Raw genomic sequence first — 17,561 nt, forward strand, 5'->3', positions numbered from 1 at the left:
CTTCCCAACCATGCTCTGGCAGCTTGGCCCAAGAAGTCCCGCCCCGCAGCTCACTGATACTTTCAGAACTGAGTGCATTTTCACACAATCCCCATCTACACATGCATGCACACATTGCTACAACTGCTAACGTAGTATATGTGAGTTACATTAGTGGTGTCTTTGATCCACTATATTGTGTCCAGAAGGATTTTTGATCTGGAAAATGGATGCGCCGCATATATGACCAGCTAAACACCAGGCTGTCTGGTCGATCTTGTAACACTGGAGCAATAACGTCAATTGAAGCTTTGGTCACTTGTTCGAGGTGGCTGCAACAGGGGTGCCTCGTACCTCTGACTTCAGTGGGTAACACCAAAGTGGGGTGTGTGCAGAGGCTCTGATCACCCCTTCCACCATGGAACAGGTATTGTACTATGGAGACTTGGAGAGTTACAATTTGTGGAGTCCCCAAGAGTGTTCCAGAGAGGGGGTTTCTCTCCAGCAATTGGACAGGGTTGTGGCATTTGGAATGTGTGTGCACTGGGGACCCACAATATTTGAGTGGAGTCCTCCAGACTCCTAGCTTACCTGCTCCTTCAGGACCCCTGCTGCTATTGGTTAGCTGCCACCTCAGTGTGCTGCCTCTGAGGGAGGAGATGGGGGCTGGTTAGTGTCATGTCATTGAAACCATCGGTGTAACACCAGAATAAAAGTGATTTAACTGGGAATTGGTCCTGCTTCGAGCAGGGGGTTGGACTAGATGACCTTCAGGGGTCCCTTCCAACCCTGATATTCTATGATTCTATGATTCTATGATCAGTCAGGCCCAGGTTGAGCATCGGTGGGAAATCTGTAATAACTTCATTCACTTCAATGGGGAACACTGCAAGTTTGGGGGCAAAATTGGAGCATAAGATGGGACTCTGCCCTGCCCCCAAGGTGAGTAGAGTCTAAGCCACACACATTTACATGGGGGACCTCCATGGGATCTGGTGGCAGGGGAGGAGGGTAATGCTGCTTGAGTTTCTCTTCTACCTCCCTCACTACAGCCCTCTGTCCTACCCATTCATGCAGAAAAGTAGGGGAGATAATGTGGCTCCTTATTATAGGTGGGGCTGGTAGTGCAGCCTATTCTTAAGGTTGCCTGTCACTTCCCATTATAAGACCTTGTCTTCAGTGGCTTATAACTTTGCCAGAATTTCTCTTTGGGTTGAAATTTTCCATGCTGGGTGTCTGCCTCAGGCTGAATTTTTTAAAAAAAAACTTCAGCCAAAACGATTTAGTCATTTCTGAGAACAAGACTAAATACAAATGTTGTTTTGCCCATGTTAAATAAATTCTGGTGATCTTTTCTTTAAGAAGCTTTGGAGCAGGGATTTCAAATTTGGCAGTGTGGGGTGGCCCTTTGTGTCAGGGGTATGCGTTTTATTGTCCCTGTGAAAATCCACCCTAATCTGGCCAAGTTATAAACCTTTGAAAAATTACAAATGGTAATTGCAGTTCACACAAATTCAATGTGGAGACTGGGACTGAGATTTTAACAGCTAAATTGCCTGAAGAGTCTGTCCACACTAAGCATAGAATCATAGGACTGGAAGGGACTTTGAGAGGTCATCTAATCCAGTCCCCTGCACTCATGGCAGGACTAAGTATTATCTAGACCATCCCTGAGAGGTGTTTGTCTAAACCGCTCTTTAAAATCTCCAATGATGGAGATTCTACCACCTCCCTAGTCAATTTGTTCCGGTGCTTAACTACCTTGACAGTTAGGAAGTTTTTCCTAATGTCCAACCTGAACCTCCCTTGCTGCAATTTAACCCCGTTGCTTCTTATCCTATCCTCAGAGTTGAAGAGAACAATTTTTCTCTCTTCTTGTAACAACCTTTTATTTATGTGAAAACTGTTATCATGTCCCCTGTCAGTCTTCTTTTCTCCAAACTAAACAAACCCAATGTTTTTCAGTCTTCCCTCTTAGGTCATGTTTTTTCTACCTTTAATCATTTTTGTTGCTCTTCTCTGGACTTCCTCCAGTTTGTCCACATGTTTCCTGAAATGTGGTGCCCAGAACTGGACACAATATTCCAGCTGAGGCCTAATCAGTGTGGAATAGAGAATTAATACTTATGTCTTGCTTGCAACACTCCTGCTAATAAATGCCAGAATGATGTTTGCTTTTTTTGTGTGACAGTGTTACATTGTTGACTCTCCTTTAGTTTGTGATCCACTATAATGGCCAGATCCTCTTATATAGTACTCCTTCCTGGGCAGTCCTTTCCCTTTTTGTATGTGTGCAACTGATTAGTCCTTTCTAAGTGGAGTACTTTGCATTTCTTCTTACTCAATTTCATTCTATTTACTTCAGACCATTTCTCCAGTTTGACCAGATCATTTTGAATTTTAATCCTATCCTCCAAAGCACTTGCAACCCCTCTGACCTTGGTATTCTCCACAAACTTTAAGTGTACTCTATGCCATTATCTAAATAATTGATGAAGATATTGAACAGAGCCAGACCCAAAACTGATCCCTGTGGGACCCCACTTCATATGCCCTTCCAGCTTGACTGTGAATCACTGATAACTACTCTCTGGGAATGGTTTTCCATCTAGTTATGCACCCACCTTATAGTAGCTCCATCTAGGTTCTATTTCCCTAGTTTGTTTATGAGAAGATCATGCAAGACAGTATAAAAAGCCTTACTAAAGTCAAGATATATCACATCTACTGCTTCCCTCCTATGCACAAGGCTTGTTACCCGGTTAAAAAAAGCTATTAGGTTGGTTTGCCACAAATTGTTTTTGACAAATCCATGCTGACTGTTACTTATAACCTTATTATCTTCTAGGTGTTGGCAAATTTTGATTGCTTAATTATTTGCTCCATTATCTTTCCGGGTATTGAAGTTAAGTTACTGACTGGTCTGTAATTCCCTGGGTTTTCCTTATTTCCCTTTTTATAAATTGGCACTATATTAATATTAATTGACCTCTTCCTGTCCTCTGGAATCTCTCCCGTCTTCCATGACTTTTTGAAGATAACCGTTAATGACTCAGATATCTCCTCAGTCAGTTCCTTGAGTATTCTAGGATGTATTTCATCAGGCCCTGGTGACTGGAAGACATCTAAATTGTCTGAAGTAATTTTTAACTTTTTTCCCTATTTTAGCCTCTGATCCAACCTCATTTTCACTGACTTTCACTGTGTTAGATGTCCAATTGCTACTAACGTTTTTGGTGAAAACTGAAACAAAAGAGTAATTTAGCACTTCTGGAATTTCCACATTTTCCGTGATTGTCCCCCCATCCCCCATTGAGTAACGGGGCTACCCTGTCCTTGGTCTTCCTCTTGCATCTCATATATTTGTAAAATGTTTTCTTTTTACCCTTTGTGTCAAGCTAGTTTAATCTCATTTTGTGCCTTGGCCTTTCTAATTTTGTCCCTGCATACTTATGTTGTTTGTTTATATTCATCTTTTGTAATTAGGGCTGTCGATAAATCGCAGTTAACTCGCGTGAGTAACTCAAAAAAATTAAGCGTCATTTAAAAAATTAATCACGATTAATCACCGTTTTAATTGCACTGTTAAACAATAAATACCAATTGAAATTTATTAAATATTTTTGGATGGTTTTCTACATTTTCAAATATATTGATTTCAATTACAACAGAATACAAAGTGTACACTGCTCACTTTATTTTTTATTACAAATATTTTCACTGTAAAAATGATAAACCACAGAAACAGTATTTTTCAGTTCACCTCATACAAGTACTGTATCTCTTTATCGTGAAAATGAAACTTACAAATGTAGAATTGTTTTCTTACATAACTGCACTCAAAAACAAAACAATGCAAAACTTTAGAGCCTACAAGTCCACTCTGTCGTACGTCTCATTCAGTCAATCGCTAAGACAAACAAGTTTGTTTACATTTACAGGAGATAATTCTGCCCACTTCTTATTTACAGTGTCACCAGAAAGTGTGAACAGGCATTCGCCTGGGACCTTTGTAGGAGGCATTGCAAGTTATTTACATGCCAGATATTCTAAATATTCTTACGCCCTTTCATGCTTTGGCCACCATTCCAGAGGACATGCTGATGATGCTCATTAAAAAAATGTGTTTGTTAAATTTGTGACTGATATTCTTTGGGGAGAATTGTATGTCTCTGCTCTGTTTTACCCACATTCTGCCATATATTTCATGTTATAGCAGTCTCGGATGATAACTCAGCACGTTGTTGATTTTAAGAACATTTTTGCTGCAGATTTGACAAAACGCAAAGAAGGTACCAATGTGAAATTTCTAAAGTTAGCTGTAGCACTCGATCCAAGGTTTAAGAATTTGAAGTGCCTTCCAAAATCTGAGAGGGATGAGGTGTGGAGCATGCTTTCAGAAGTCTTAAAAGAGTAACACTCCGATGCAGAAACTAGAGAACCCGAACCACCAAAAAAAGAGAAAATCAACCTTTTGCTGGTGGCATCTGACTCAGATGATGAAAATGAACATGCATCGGTCCACACTGCTTTCTATTGTAATCAAGCAGAACACGTCATCATCATGGACGCATGTCCTCTGGAATGGTGGATGAAGGGACATATGACACTCTAGCACATCTGGCACGTAAATATCTTGTGATGCCAGCTGCAACAGTGCCATGCGAACGCCTATTCTTACTTTCAGGTGACATTATGAACAAGAAGTGGGCAGCATTATCTCCTGAAAATGTAAACAAACTTGTTTGTCTGAGTGATTGGCTGACCAAGAAATAGGACTGAGTGGACTTGTAGGCTCTAAAGTTTTACATTGTTTTATTTTTGAATGCAGTTATTTTTTGTACATAATTCTACATTTGTAAGTTCAACTTTCTTGATAGAGATTGCACTACAGTACTTGTATTAGGTGAATTAAAAAATACTGGTTTTTGTTTTTTACATTGCAAATATTTGTAATAAAAAAATAAAGTGAGCACTGTACACTTTGTATTCTATGTTGTAATAGAAATCAATATATTTGAAAATGTAGAAACCATCCAAAAATATTTAAATAAATGGTATTCTATTATTACTTAACAGTGCAATTAATCGTGATTAATTTTTTTAATCGCTCGACAGCCCTATTTGTAATTTGACCTAGTTTCCACTTTTTGCATGCTGTAGCCTAGAGCTGAACAGGACTTTCCATGCAGTTGTAGTTCTGGGCTGCCACAGGCCATTCCGGGTGCAGGTCAAGGCACCTGAACTGCAAGCAAGGGGGCTCTGATGCCACATGGTGGAATTTGTATTTTCAATTTTTTTTAAATTGAATAGTAAATAATACATGGGGGGAGAACAGCCACCCACCAGCCTACATTAAAAGAACATTAAAGTTGCAAAATCAAGCACTCTGAAATTAGAACATGTCGGAATTAAGGTCTCTGCAACCTTAATTGAGACTTCTTGTCCATATGCATTATGGTACAGTCTTTAATTACATGATCACATGCTACTTTTTCCTTTAGGACCCCTGGCTCACTCAGGAGAAATCACAGCTGTGTAGATAAAGAGGCTGTTGTCTATAGGACCCCGCCTCGTTTGTTGCAGAAGTTGGAAAGTGTGTAGTGAATGAGGCAGGAGACTTCAGAAAAAGAATGGATGGTTTCATGGTTAAAGCAGTTGAATGGTACCCTAGAGCAGTTGTTCTCAAAGCCAGTCCACCGCTTGTTCAGGGAAAGCCCCTGGCACGCCGGACTGGCGAACCACGGCCAGTGGGAGCCGCGATCAGCCAAACCTGCGGACACGGCAGGTAAACAAACTGGTTCGGCGCACCAGGGGCTTTCCCTGAATAAGCGGCGGACCAGCTTTGAGAACCACTGCCCTAGAGCATTAGATTCTATCCCTGCCTCTGCCACAGAGTTCCTGTGTGATGCAGGGCAAGTCACTTACACCAAACTTTAGGCACCTGACTTGACACCCTTAATCTGATTTACAGAAGTGCTGAGCACTCACAGCTGTATCTGTAAGTCAGGCCATGTCTAGACTTACCGGGGATCGATGCTGCTGTGATCGATGTAGCGGGGGGTCGATTTAATGGGTCTAGTGATTAATTAAAGACTATATCATAAAGCATATGCACAAGGGAGCACAGAAAACCTTAATTCTGGCATTTCCAAATTTTTGAGTGCTTGACTTTGTAACGTTAATGTTAATATAATTGTGTAATTAATATTTAATATTAGTTTGCGGATGTGCATGGCACTTTGGGGCAGGAACTGTGCATTTATTGCTACATAAAGCTTCCATCCAAGCTGAGTTTGAGAGAGACAAAGTATGGGAAAAATAAACAGAAAGGGAAGAAGGAAGGTGGGGCCATGAGATACAGAATTTAAAATATTTGTGGTTTATCATGCCATGATCATATCATATTACTGCTCATGACTATAGTTTATGGGATATGTTGTTACATATAAAAACCTCTGACTTTTAAAAAAATTTATATTCTGTCTCCCAGGATTTGCTCTCACAAATTGAAGGGCAGAACAAGTTAGTGGACAATTAAGGAGAAACAGAGAAGTAGCTGCATCAGACTATTATATAGTGGGTCTGTGGAACCTTTCGTCTCTTTGGTTACCAGAGTCCAAGCAACCATGAGTAGCTACCATCTGAACGCTAAGTGACCTGTGTGACACTAGCATAGTGGCCTTGATCCGTTACTTACTGAACAGGGGTCCATCACAAAACGTTCATCCTAGCTGGCACTTGGTTGGCAGTCTCAGCAGAAAGACCAGAGAACTAATGTGGCTACTGAACGATCCTCCCAACTCTAAAGGTGGTCTTGGTGTGTGTGGTGGGGTGGGGGGGGGCAACACACTGAGAAGCTTGTAGTGCCTTACCTGCAGATAAAGGCTCTTGGGCTTTCAATCTAGTACCTTTCATCAGCACTTAAAAATGAGAGCTACCAAGAGAGGAGAGAAAATACAGACTTAAACACTATCCAGTCCTGTCTCTTGTTGGCACTCAAGTATGATACAATTTAGATGCAGTTCATTATTTATGTATTATAATGCTGGGCTTATGTCTGAAAGTTATGGTGAGTGGTGTTTCACTTTCATGGCTTGGGTACCCCAAGAGTGAAAAATACAGTCTTCTACTATGTATTGAACATAATTCATCCTCTGTTATACACAGCTAACCTGATACAGTTTATGCATTCCACAGTTTTATGGCATAGGATTTTACAAAAGGATGGCTAGAACTGCAACAGTACCATATGTTATCAACAATACTGTCACTGACTAATAGATTGTCTTTCAGAAGTGAAATGATAGGACTCTGAGGATAAGATGATTGTGAATACCAATTGTGTGTGTGGGGGGAGAACCTTGCACATTTTAAACCGCATTCTTAAAATATTCATCATAATAAGGTATGCAAGTGATTCTCAAAAAGGGAGCTCCATGTCTGTGGGCAGCACTGCGGCCAAGTTTTCAAAGATCCTGCACACCCAAAAACATGGGCCTAATCCTGATTCCATTGACGTCTGTGGAAGTTTTGCCAGATCACAGTTATAAATCAGTGGGAGCAGGATTGGATCCCATGTGTGTACATGTGTTGCATAGTTATGCGTGCAAATGAACTTCAGCAAAGCACCTAAGCACACAAGTAGCTTTAAGCATGTGAGTAGTCTGACAGAAGTCCATAGAGCTATTAATGAGCGCAAAGTTCTGCTCATACATAAGTGCTTTTCTGGATCAAGGTCCCACCTTGCGTGTGTGGATAAACATTTGCACTTGTACTAAATGGAGACCTTTCTAAAATGTGTTCCCATTGACTAGTTTAGTGCCTCTCAAAATTACAGGTGGGTCTTGCATCAATCTGATTCATGCAAAATATGTAGGTAGTGGGGGTTGGCTGGTCTTCTGAGCAGGACTAGGATTTGAAGACACCTGGCTTCTAATCCTGGCTCTGACACTAACACTGTATGTGACCTTGACCTCCTGTTTTCAGTGGCCAATTATTTTTGGTCCCTGTGTTTTTGGGTGCCAAACATGCAACAGAGGCCAAAAAAATTCTTATTTAGGTCCCTAAAGTCAAGCTCTTAAATCTATATTCAAGTTCTGAAATACAATTTCCCCAACTGCTGTGGGGTCATGTATCAGCAGTTGCCAGAAGGCCTATGTCCATCTCCACTTCATCAGGAGGTTGCAACCTCTTCTTTCAGATGTGGACCTGGCTTTCCTCATTCATGTGTGTGTCACCTCCATTTGATTATTGCAGTGCACTCTGCATGCTGCTATATGGTATCTTTAAATGCAGTCTGAGACTGAAGCTGGTGTATAGTGAGGCTGCCTGTGTCCTCAGCAGTATTTTCTGCTGGGAGCACACAACATGGGTGCCCTGGGTTCTGTGCTGGCTACTTTGGATTTCCAGATAGATTTCAAAATGTTTCTTTTGACTCATAAAGTCCCAAATGACCTGGGAGCTGCCTCTCTGAGGGCTTGCCTACACTTCAGGAATTAGTACCCATATTGCAGTAACTGTCAGCACCAGTGCTCAGAATGGTCTGAGCACCGGTATAGGCAGGGCTGAGGTGTCTTTACCACTGTCATGTACACCATCGCTGGCCATTTTTGTAATACGGATGCTAATTTTCCTAATGTGGAAGAACCTAGAGAGCCCTGTTCTCTGCCTGCACCATAGTGCAGCCAGTGCGAGCCCCTGAACTGGAATACCCTCATCCCCTGGTCTGAAACAGCCCAATCTTCCAGGCCTACTACAAAGCCTGTCTGTTCTCTCAGGCTTTGAGCGAGGGACGGGTACAATGAGAGCCGGTATATGTGGGGAAGGGGGATACTGCTTGGCATTTCCTGGCTTGGATAAGGGTGACATTGCTAGTATTGTTTGATTGTATTTTTGTATTTTAAAATGTCTCCTAGGCACCATGGGCCCAGGACAGGCACATTATTTTTGTACATTATGAATCAAGGTAAATATCAATAAATAAAGCTGTTAAGAAATCTCTCTTCACTCATGCACATTAGGAGCATTTTCCCCCTTGGCATGTGTTCTTCGGTTCCCCAGCCGTACAAGCAAATTAGAAAGTTCAGCTGTCATTTTGGGAAGGTCATAGATCATGCCAGCAGCCTGAGTAATCCAAGAGGTTTTAAGTATCATTGCATTTAGTTTAAAGTGAAATTTGCTCTGACAGGGGCTGGCAGACCAATAGGAAAAAGAAATATTTGTGCTTGTAGAAGTGCATGTGTAGAGACCGCGAGTATAACTGATGGCTGGAAGTGATTTCAGTCTAAAAAAAACAAATCATTAAGCGAGTGCATAGGGGTAAAATACACAGTTCATATTTTAAAGGGTCTCAAAATGAACCAGCAGCTGAGGTTAGCATTACATAATAATTAGTTGTGTTCCCTGTTTAACTCCATGAGTCCCAGACTTGTTGGTAAACCATCCGTGAGAAAACAGTGGTGCTTTTGCTGTGTGGTGAGCACAGTCACCAACTGCTCCCATCAAATAAAAAATATTTAAGACAAAGATGCCTTAAGGTTTTATAGATTAGGGCAATTTCAGAAACTCACTTGTTCCAGACTCACTACAATGTTGTGCGATCGGTTTCTATTAGATAAATGTATGTGGTATGAATGAGCTCCCATTAGGTATCAATTTGAACTGTGTAGTGGGAAGTGAAAATGATGGATTTTTTTTTAAGGGGGATTGAGGAGGTGGAGGATTGGGGTTACTTGCTTGATTTCATTAAAATATGTCACTGCCTTTTTAGAACAGGGCTCTGTATAGTGCCCAGCACTCCTTTAGGTGCTATCAATAATACTAATACCAGTTCTTTAGTTAAGAGTAAGTTTGGATTTGATTGCTAGTGTAGAAATAAAAGCAATTGTTATTGCCATCACAACATATCTCAGTGAGACATGGCAACTTACTAAGAAAGATACACAAAAGCTGGATGCATTTCATCACTAATGTCTGAGAAGAATATTGGGAATAACAAATAGAGATAGGAAGAAGAATGAAGAAGTTAGAAACATTACTGGATACGGCACCTGCTCACAAATCTACAAAAGAAGACAGCAGAAAACAAAAGAAGAAAGCGAGGAAGACTGCGAATAACATGGAAACAAACAATTCTGAATGACATCTAACTCTAAGCACCTCAACATGAAATGGGAAGATTTGAAGAGAAGGGCAGGTGACAGGCACGGGTGGCAAATGTGGGTAGCCCAATGTGCAGTAAAGCATGGAATAGTCTAGGGTCTAAGGTAGAAATAAGAATCCATGAAGCAAGTTCTCAGTCCAGTCACTAGTGGACATCTTAAACCCCAACATCACAACTGGCTCCATCCTTGGCAGAGGTGTGGAACGACTCAGTGAGACATGGATACTAAACTCCTTTCTCCATCACCAAGGTGGCCTTTCCAGGTCAAGATTGCAGCAGAACGCAGGCATGGGGCATGCTTACGCTGTCATTGCTCTTAGTATAGCTGTTCTGGGTATCACCAGAACTTCAGTCTGCAGTGCTGGCCCCTGATAGTTCACTTTTTGTCCCTGGTACTCAGTTATTTTCTGGGTTCTGTGGCCCCTCCCTCAGCTGAGGGGATGGAGGGATGGAGAGGCTTTCATTCAGGTAGACTCTGCCCACCAATCCCAATCATCCAAGAGGGTAGGCTCAGACTTTTAAAGAGCACTAAACTCACTTGAAAGCAAAACCAGTATTTTCTGAGGCATAGAAAAGGATTCATTTACCTAAGGAAAATATTTAGCTAGTGCACCATTTTCTGGAGGGGGGTGAGTTTAATATAATTTTCTGTTCTCTTTTTTTTAATGCAATCTCTGAAGTAGTTATCAGCTGATCCATCTCTTACATTTTTCTTCAGGATACTACCATATGTCAGAACCATTTGGAAATAACTGATGCTGCTCAAAGTTTAACCTGTAGGGACCTGTACCTAATTACTTACACATTTACAAAAAGGGGAAAAAATTGATTTGCTGAGAATGTAATTGAAACCATGTTTTTGTGCCTAACTTTTTATCCATTTAGATACATTTAGAAGTTGTTTAAATAAGGATTACTAAACTGGAAATAGTTGGAAGTACTTGGCAATATTCTGTAATGAGAGAGTGCCATCTAGTGGTGAATAGTACTTGTGGCCAGCACAATATTCCACTCCTTTTTTTGGTATCATATACTGTATTAAGGAGGACAAAGGCCAGAAGAAACCCACACACTTCTGCAGTGCTAGGTGCAGCCACTTTCATATTTAATTAGGATAATCTGCCCTTAGGAAATCTGAGTATGAGTGAGGATGCTGAGTTTTGTCTTGAACTAAGTAGCCATTTGGGACCTGCATCTCCTCCCCCGCATTCCACCACATTAAAGTTGAAAGGGGCTGCACCTGATTCCGTTTTATGCAAAACAGTTGTGGTCTTTGGGTTTCTGACTAATCGCCGAAGCAGCCTTCAGCTGGCAATAGTGTGGTCCCCCTGCCATATATATAGTGTCTTCCCAGCCTAAAATTTTCAGGAATGAGAGTCACGATCACAGATGTGATGGGTCTCTAGTTGTTACCACAATAATAAATGGTAAATTATCCAAAACTGATGTAACATCAATCACAGACAAAACACCAATGTAAAAAATAAATAAAATGAAGAACTGAGTTTCCTATAACAAATTAGAGAGACCAGGTGGGTGAGGGAATATCTTTTATTGGAACAACTTCTGCTGGTGAAAGAGACAACCTTTTGAGCCTTCACCCACCTTGTCTCTCTAATATCCTGGGACCAACACTGCAAACTATAACAAGTTAAACTTTTTAAAATTACAAATTATTTGACTGTAGAGCCTGAACTGGATAAGTCAACGGTTTGAGAATTTGTGGAAGGAAAGAAGAAAAAGTATTCCTGAACTGAAGTTCTGACTTAAAGGGACAGTGGTTAACAAAAAGTATGGACTTGATTCTACCCTATCACCCCAGTTTTACACTTGTGTAATGCCACTGACATCCATGGATTTACATTACCATAACAGATAGAGAATCAGGCATATTCAGACACATTTTCCCTTACCTACAGTATGTTAGTAAATTTTGAGATTATCATAATTGAAAGCTTCCATTCTTTGGTCTACTTTGGCTGTAATCATGGTTGGTTTATTTCTGAGTGCAGTGTTTGATTGTCTTTGATTCTTCGGGGACTGGAGAAGAGGTGTGTCTGGAGATGATGAGGATAGGACCCTCCGTGGTCTCATTTGGCTCAAGCCTGCTGTTGAGAAGGCCATACCTAGTGCTCCCTGCTAGTCTGCTGGATGACTGTAGCTGCTGCAGAGAGACCTGGAAAGTGAGGCAATCTTGAAGATCACATGCCCTTTCCCATAGGGCTTTGTAAAAGAGTCCCAGAAATTTGGAGTGGTTCCAGTAAGGAAGGGGAAGCCAGTGCAGGCCGCAGACCATGCTCTTTAGCTTGTCCCCACCCTAAGCAGACAGGACACTAGAGCATGTACCAGTGTTATTTGACTCCTCACCTTCCTGAGGAATTTGTTCAGCATGGCACTCCAGGCCTTCCCCAGGGCCATGGTGAATTAGTGAAGTGTGACAATAGCACTCCTGGTTCAGGGAGAAAAAGACAGCTCTCAGAACCACTGCATCCTGATTTGGAGCAGAGCGCTAGTAGGCCAGGTCTACAATATAAACTCATGCTGGTAGTTGTCTGTCAGAAGCATGAAGAGGTGTGATCCAAGACTGACACAGCTGTGCCGGCAGAAGGTCCTAGTGTAGACGTGGTTATTCTGGCAAAATTGCACTCTTACCAGTAAAAAGAAAAGGAGTATTTGTGGCACCTTAGAGACTAACCAATTTATTTGAGCATGAGCTTTCGTGAGCTACAGCTCACTTCATCGGATGCATACCGTGGAAACTGCAGCAGACTTTATATACACACAGAGATCATGAAACAATACCTCCTTCCACCCCACTGTCCTGCTGGTAATAGCTTATCTAAAGTGATCATCAAGTTGGGCCATTTCCAGCACAAATCCAGGTTTTCTCACCCTCCACCCCCCCACACACAAACTCACTCTCCTGCTGGTAATAGCCCATCCAAAGTGACAGCTCTCTACACAATGTGCATGATAATCAAGTTGGGCCATTTCCTGCACAAATCCAGGTTCTCTCACCCCCTCACCCCCCTCCAAAAAACACACACACAAACTCACTATCCTGCTGGTAATAGCTCATCCAAAGTGACCACTCTCCCTACAATGTGCATGATAATCAAGGTGGGCCATTTCCAGCACAAATCCAGGTTTTCTCACCCCCCCACCCCCCATACACACACAAACTCACTCTCCTGCTGGTAATAGCTCATCCAAAGTGACCACTCTCCCTACAATGTGCATGGTAATCAAGGTGGGCCATGTCCAGCACAAATCCAGGCTTTCTCACCCCCCCTTTTCTTTTTTCCCGGGGACACACACACACACACAAACTCACTCTCCTGCTGGCAATAGCTCATCCAGTATGATTTATTTTGCTTAGGGAAGCTGGGATAAACTGCATCCACGCTAGGAGGGCTTTGCCAGCATAGTATACCAGTATAGACATACTAACACAGCCTTTAGGTGTATATCTGGCTGTAACCTCTCGGGTGGCTTATCTCAAGGGGAATCATCTCCTTTGCAGTTTGGCTTATTGGCCATTCTCTGTCCCTGGGGAAGCGGGTCTGGCACTCTTAAGTCCTCCACTCTCTGGATTATCATTGTAGCATCCTTTAGGTACACTGGTTTCCTGACTGGTCAAGCACCAAACTCCTCATGTTCATCCCTAGGTCCTGCCCAGTTTCATGTTGCTGGAAGCAGTGTCTGTGTGAAGATAAAGTGCTGGAACATGGTCTTCTCAGTGCTCTGTTGATCATGACGCCAGTTTAGCTCAAGCATGGGCTTGAAGTTAAAGGTGTTTAAGTGCTTTGCTGAATCAGGGCTTGAGATATTACCAATCTGTGTATCCTGGGTATCCCTTTCTTTTACATGTTAATGCTGTTGTGGTCTACAACAACTGTGTTCAGTATGTGCAGGATAATGGCAGCAGTAATAAAGTGCACCTCTTCCCCACTTTAAGCACTGGTGGCCACTAGCCCTTTAATGTCTTTGTGTGAGAAGTTCAGCTCCTTCCCCCGTAGTTCTAGTCAGACACTACACTGAGGTCCTTTTTGTCCATCTCTGTCTATTCAGGTGCAAGTGTAAAAGATGGCATAATACCAAAGAGTATGCAATAATCCAGTGTCTTGGCCAACATTCACTTTTTTTCTCTGCCTCTGTCTCCTACCTCAGAGCTATTGCTGAATGTAGAATATCTGTCACTTTTATATCTAACTCACTGATTTGGGACAGCTAGAGGGTGAAAAATGATACTGTATATGAAGACCAAATTAACCTTCAGTCTGGCTAGAACATAGAGGGCTTTAGTACATGATAAAGTCTGTCTGCCCTTTGGATGTCGGTCTTATCACTTCAGAAACCATGGTGTGAATTTCTGACCTAGTACATAATCAGTGCCATATTTGCAGTTGCCATTTCCTCAATAACTTTGGGGTTTCTCTCCATTGGTCAGAAGATAATTTGACTATTTGGTTTGTTGTATACAGTTAGCAGAGGGCTTTGCATCAATATCAGTTTTCAACAATGTTGGATTATAGCAATATATTGAAATCCTCTCAGACAGGGAAGTATTATCCTCATTTTATAGTCAAGGAAATCGAGTCATAGTGAAGTGACTTGCTACTGAATTAATAGTATAGCAGGATCTAGGAATCCCATCACCCAATCCCTTGCATTGCCCACTAAACCAGAAGTTCCAAAAGTGTAGTCCACAGAACGTTGGCTAGTCACGTGATACAGGCTCTTCTGTTCCCAACTAGTAACATTTTATTAAAAGAATCCATCAAATACTTTCCTAGTGTTACTTTTCCTTTTCAGGAGCTGTCTTAATCTCTACAGAGATATTACCTGATCATGACTGGGAGAGAGGGTCTGCAGAATCTTGAGTCCAAAGGGAGTTGGTGCTCAAGATAGTACCTTTGAATGTGGTCTGCCCTATGGAAAAAGTTTGAGAGCCCCAGCCCTTGAGCGCACTTCCTGTATGTGAAACACAAGCATCAACATCAGTTTCTCTCTTCTTTTTTTTCCCTTCCCCAGCATTGGAGTGGATGCATTTGGTCAGCCAGCTTGTATTCCTGGCCGCCCTGCGACTGCATATGGATACCGTTCTGATGAATCTTTCTACTACGGCTATGGTACCCGATAGAGCATCCCTCTGCGTACTTTAGGGTTCTGTCTTCCTGCTCCATTAGAAACCAGTTGTATGTAGCTGACTTTAGAGCACTCCCTGGTAATGCATGGTTATACTGGAATGGGTCTGCGTGATATGTATCCTTTGCTATGTGTTAGCTCTAGATAAACCTAACCCTTTCTGGTTCTAGTGTTTCAAACACAGACTGTGTTCACCGATTGGTTTCTCTTTATTATCATTTTTGTACAGTGTTTGCCATGTGACTTGAAAGCAAGTATTGAAAAGCTACTAGACTGGAAAGTAAACATTACATTATGTATATTAAGCAAGTAATTTAATTTCTATTAAAAAGAAAAACCATGCAGTCAGTGCTGATGAATGACTGAGTTCCATGTTTCTCTCTGGTTCATGAGGGATTTTTGTAATTGCCTCTTGTGGAGCATTTTAAGTGATGTACGTGTACTGTTCAAGTACTTGAGTAAACCACCCACTGGAAATGCCTAGTGCCTGGCATCCAATGGTTATACCCTGGAACACTGTTACAGAAATACAGCACTGGATTCAAACATCCCAACAGCACACATCCCAGAGGGTATGGTGCTGTACAGCTGTAACATTGGAGGGTAGATGCAGATTCACTCATCTTGAACTTGAAACATGCATCCGACGAAGTGGGTATTCACCCACGAAAGCTTATGCTCCAATACGTCTGTTAGTCTATAAGGTGCCGCATGACTCTTTGCCAATTTTCAAACAGTTACAGCAAGAGCCGTCTCCACCATCTAAATTACCACAATTAGAAACCATGCTTTAAAAGAATGTTTCAATGTTCTAACAGAGTTCATCTAGCCTTTGTGTATAAGGCCGTGCAGTGTTAGAACAACATTTGCTGTAGCTAACTATGGACCTAAGATAGAGCATGATTTTTAAGCTGCCCAACCCACTTTTGCCCAATCCACTTTTGCCCCACCCCATAAGCTCTCAAGCCAGCTTAAATTGTGTCTGTGCACAGACTGTAAACTGTTGACTAGCAGTTACAGGGCCAAGAGGTCTCCACTTGAAACTAACATACTTGCAGTGCTACAATTGTTTTCCTAGGCCCAGATTTTTAAAGCTATTTAAATGTTGCTGCACTCAGTGTTACAACACCTAACCGATTTAGAAGCTCAAGTCTCATTTTTAAAAGTTATTGAATAGGATTTAGGCTTGTAAGTGCCTAAATCCCTTTTGAAAGCGAGACTCAAGCTTCTAAATCATTAGGCATTGCATGCACAGCAACACCTAAATACCTTTTAAAAATATGGGCCCTATTCTAGGGTGGGTGCAGCATTGTTTGGGCTAGCATGAATTCTATAATAGATTCCCTGTCCCCAGTGGGCATGGGAGAGCCTGCTACTAGCTGCCTTTTCTCTCACAACAGCATATCAGACTGAGGAGCTTATTTTCCAAAACAAGAATTACTTCAAAATCACTTTTTTAAAAGTAGCTGTTTGATTTACAGAATTTTTTTTCAATCCCATCCCTTTTGATTTACTGGGATCCAAGGCCTATATTGTTAAACTCGACCAGTGTATATGCCAAGGGAAAGATTTCAAAGGCACAAAGAATAGTTAGGGAGTTGGGCATCTAACTTCCATGTGTACCTCTGAAAATCTCCCCTAAAATATGACCTTGCCTGAAAAACCCGGCGTGATCTTTTAAAACTTCATGTGGTCAGTTACAGTTAGTCAAGCTACACATAGCATTCTATGCATCTGTGGGTGAGAGAGAATGGAAGGGACTTTAAAAACAGCCACAATACCAAACCAGACTTCCTCCCAGATGCTGCCTCAAATTCTGTTCTTGGAGATGGGACAGTTACTAGCATTGCTGCTGCTACAACTAAAATCCCTTTTTAATCCTCCAAATCTGTTGTACGTTTCTAAAGCGACCTTTAACAAATCTATTAAACTCCTGATGCCTTTTTGTTCACAATACTGCCCCTTTGTAGATCCCTCCTACTGATCTGGGCCCATGTTTGTTTGCACGGAGGCTATGCCACATCTGCCCGCCGTATCTCAGATGTAGAGACAGCTACAGCTGCAAGGGAAACTCCTGGAACTGCACACGCCCCGGCTTTTCATTTGGAGATCTCTGCATTCACATCTGTTATTTTAAAAGATGTTCAGAGAACTAGCATTAAATTTTTCAAAGCAGTTGTCCTCCTTTTTGAATTTGCTTTGAAAATAGTTAAGAGTGGGGTCTTAAAGGCTCAGCACAGTACTAGGGAAACTAAAACTGCATTTAATT

At 41.7% G+C, this 17,561-nt stretch overlaps 1 protein-coding gene across 1 annotated transcript in view; it reads left to right on the forward strand.

The window, feature by feature from the left end:
• The window catches only part of KIFAP3 (kinesin associated protein 3), a 130,301-nt gene extending 114,696 nt beyond the window's left edge, over positions 1 to 15,605 (forward strand). Inside the window, exon 20 of the mRNA XM_077824048.1 lies at positions 15,179 to 15,605. Coding sequence (XP_077680174.1) covers positions 15,179 to 15,287 — 109 coding nt within the window. The 3' untranslated portion in view covers positions 15,288 to 15,605. The remainder of the gene's footprint in view (positions 1 to 15,178) is intronic.
• The last annotated feature ends 1,956 nt before the right edge of the window (positions 15,606 to 17,561 follow it).

Source organism: Eretmochelys imbricata, chromosome 8 (genome assembly GCF_965152235.1).
Source record: "Eretmochelys imbricata isolate rEreImb1 chromosome 8, rEreImb1.hap1, whole genome shotgun sequence".
Classification (NCBI taxonomy): Eukaryota; Metazoa; Chordata; order Testudines; family Cheloniidae; genus Eretmochelys; species Eretmochelys imbricata.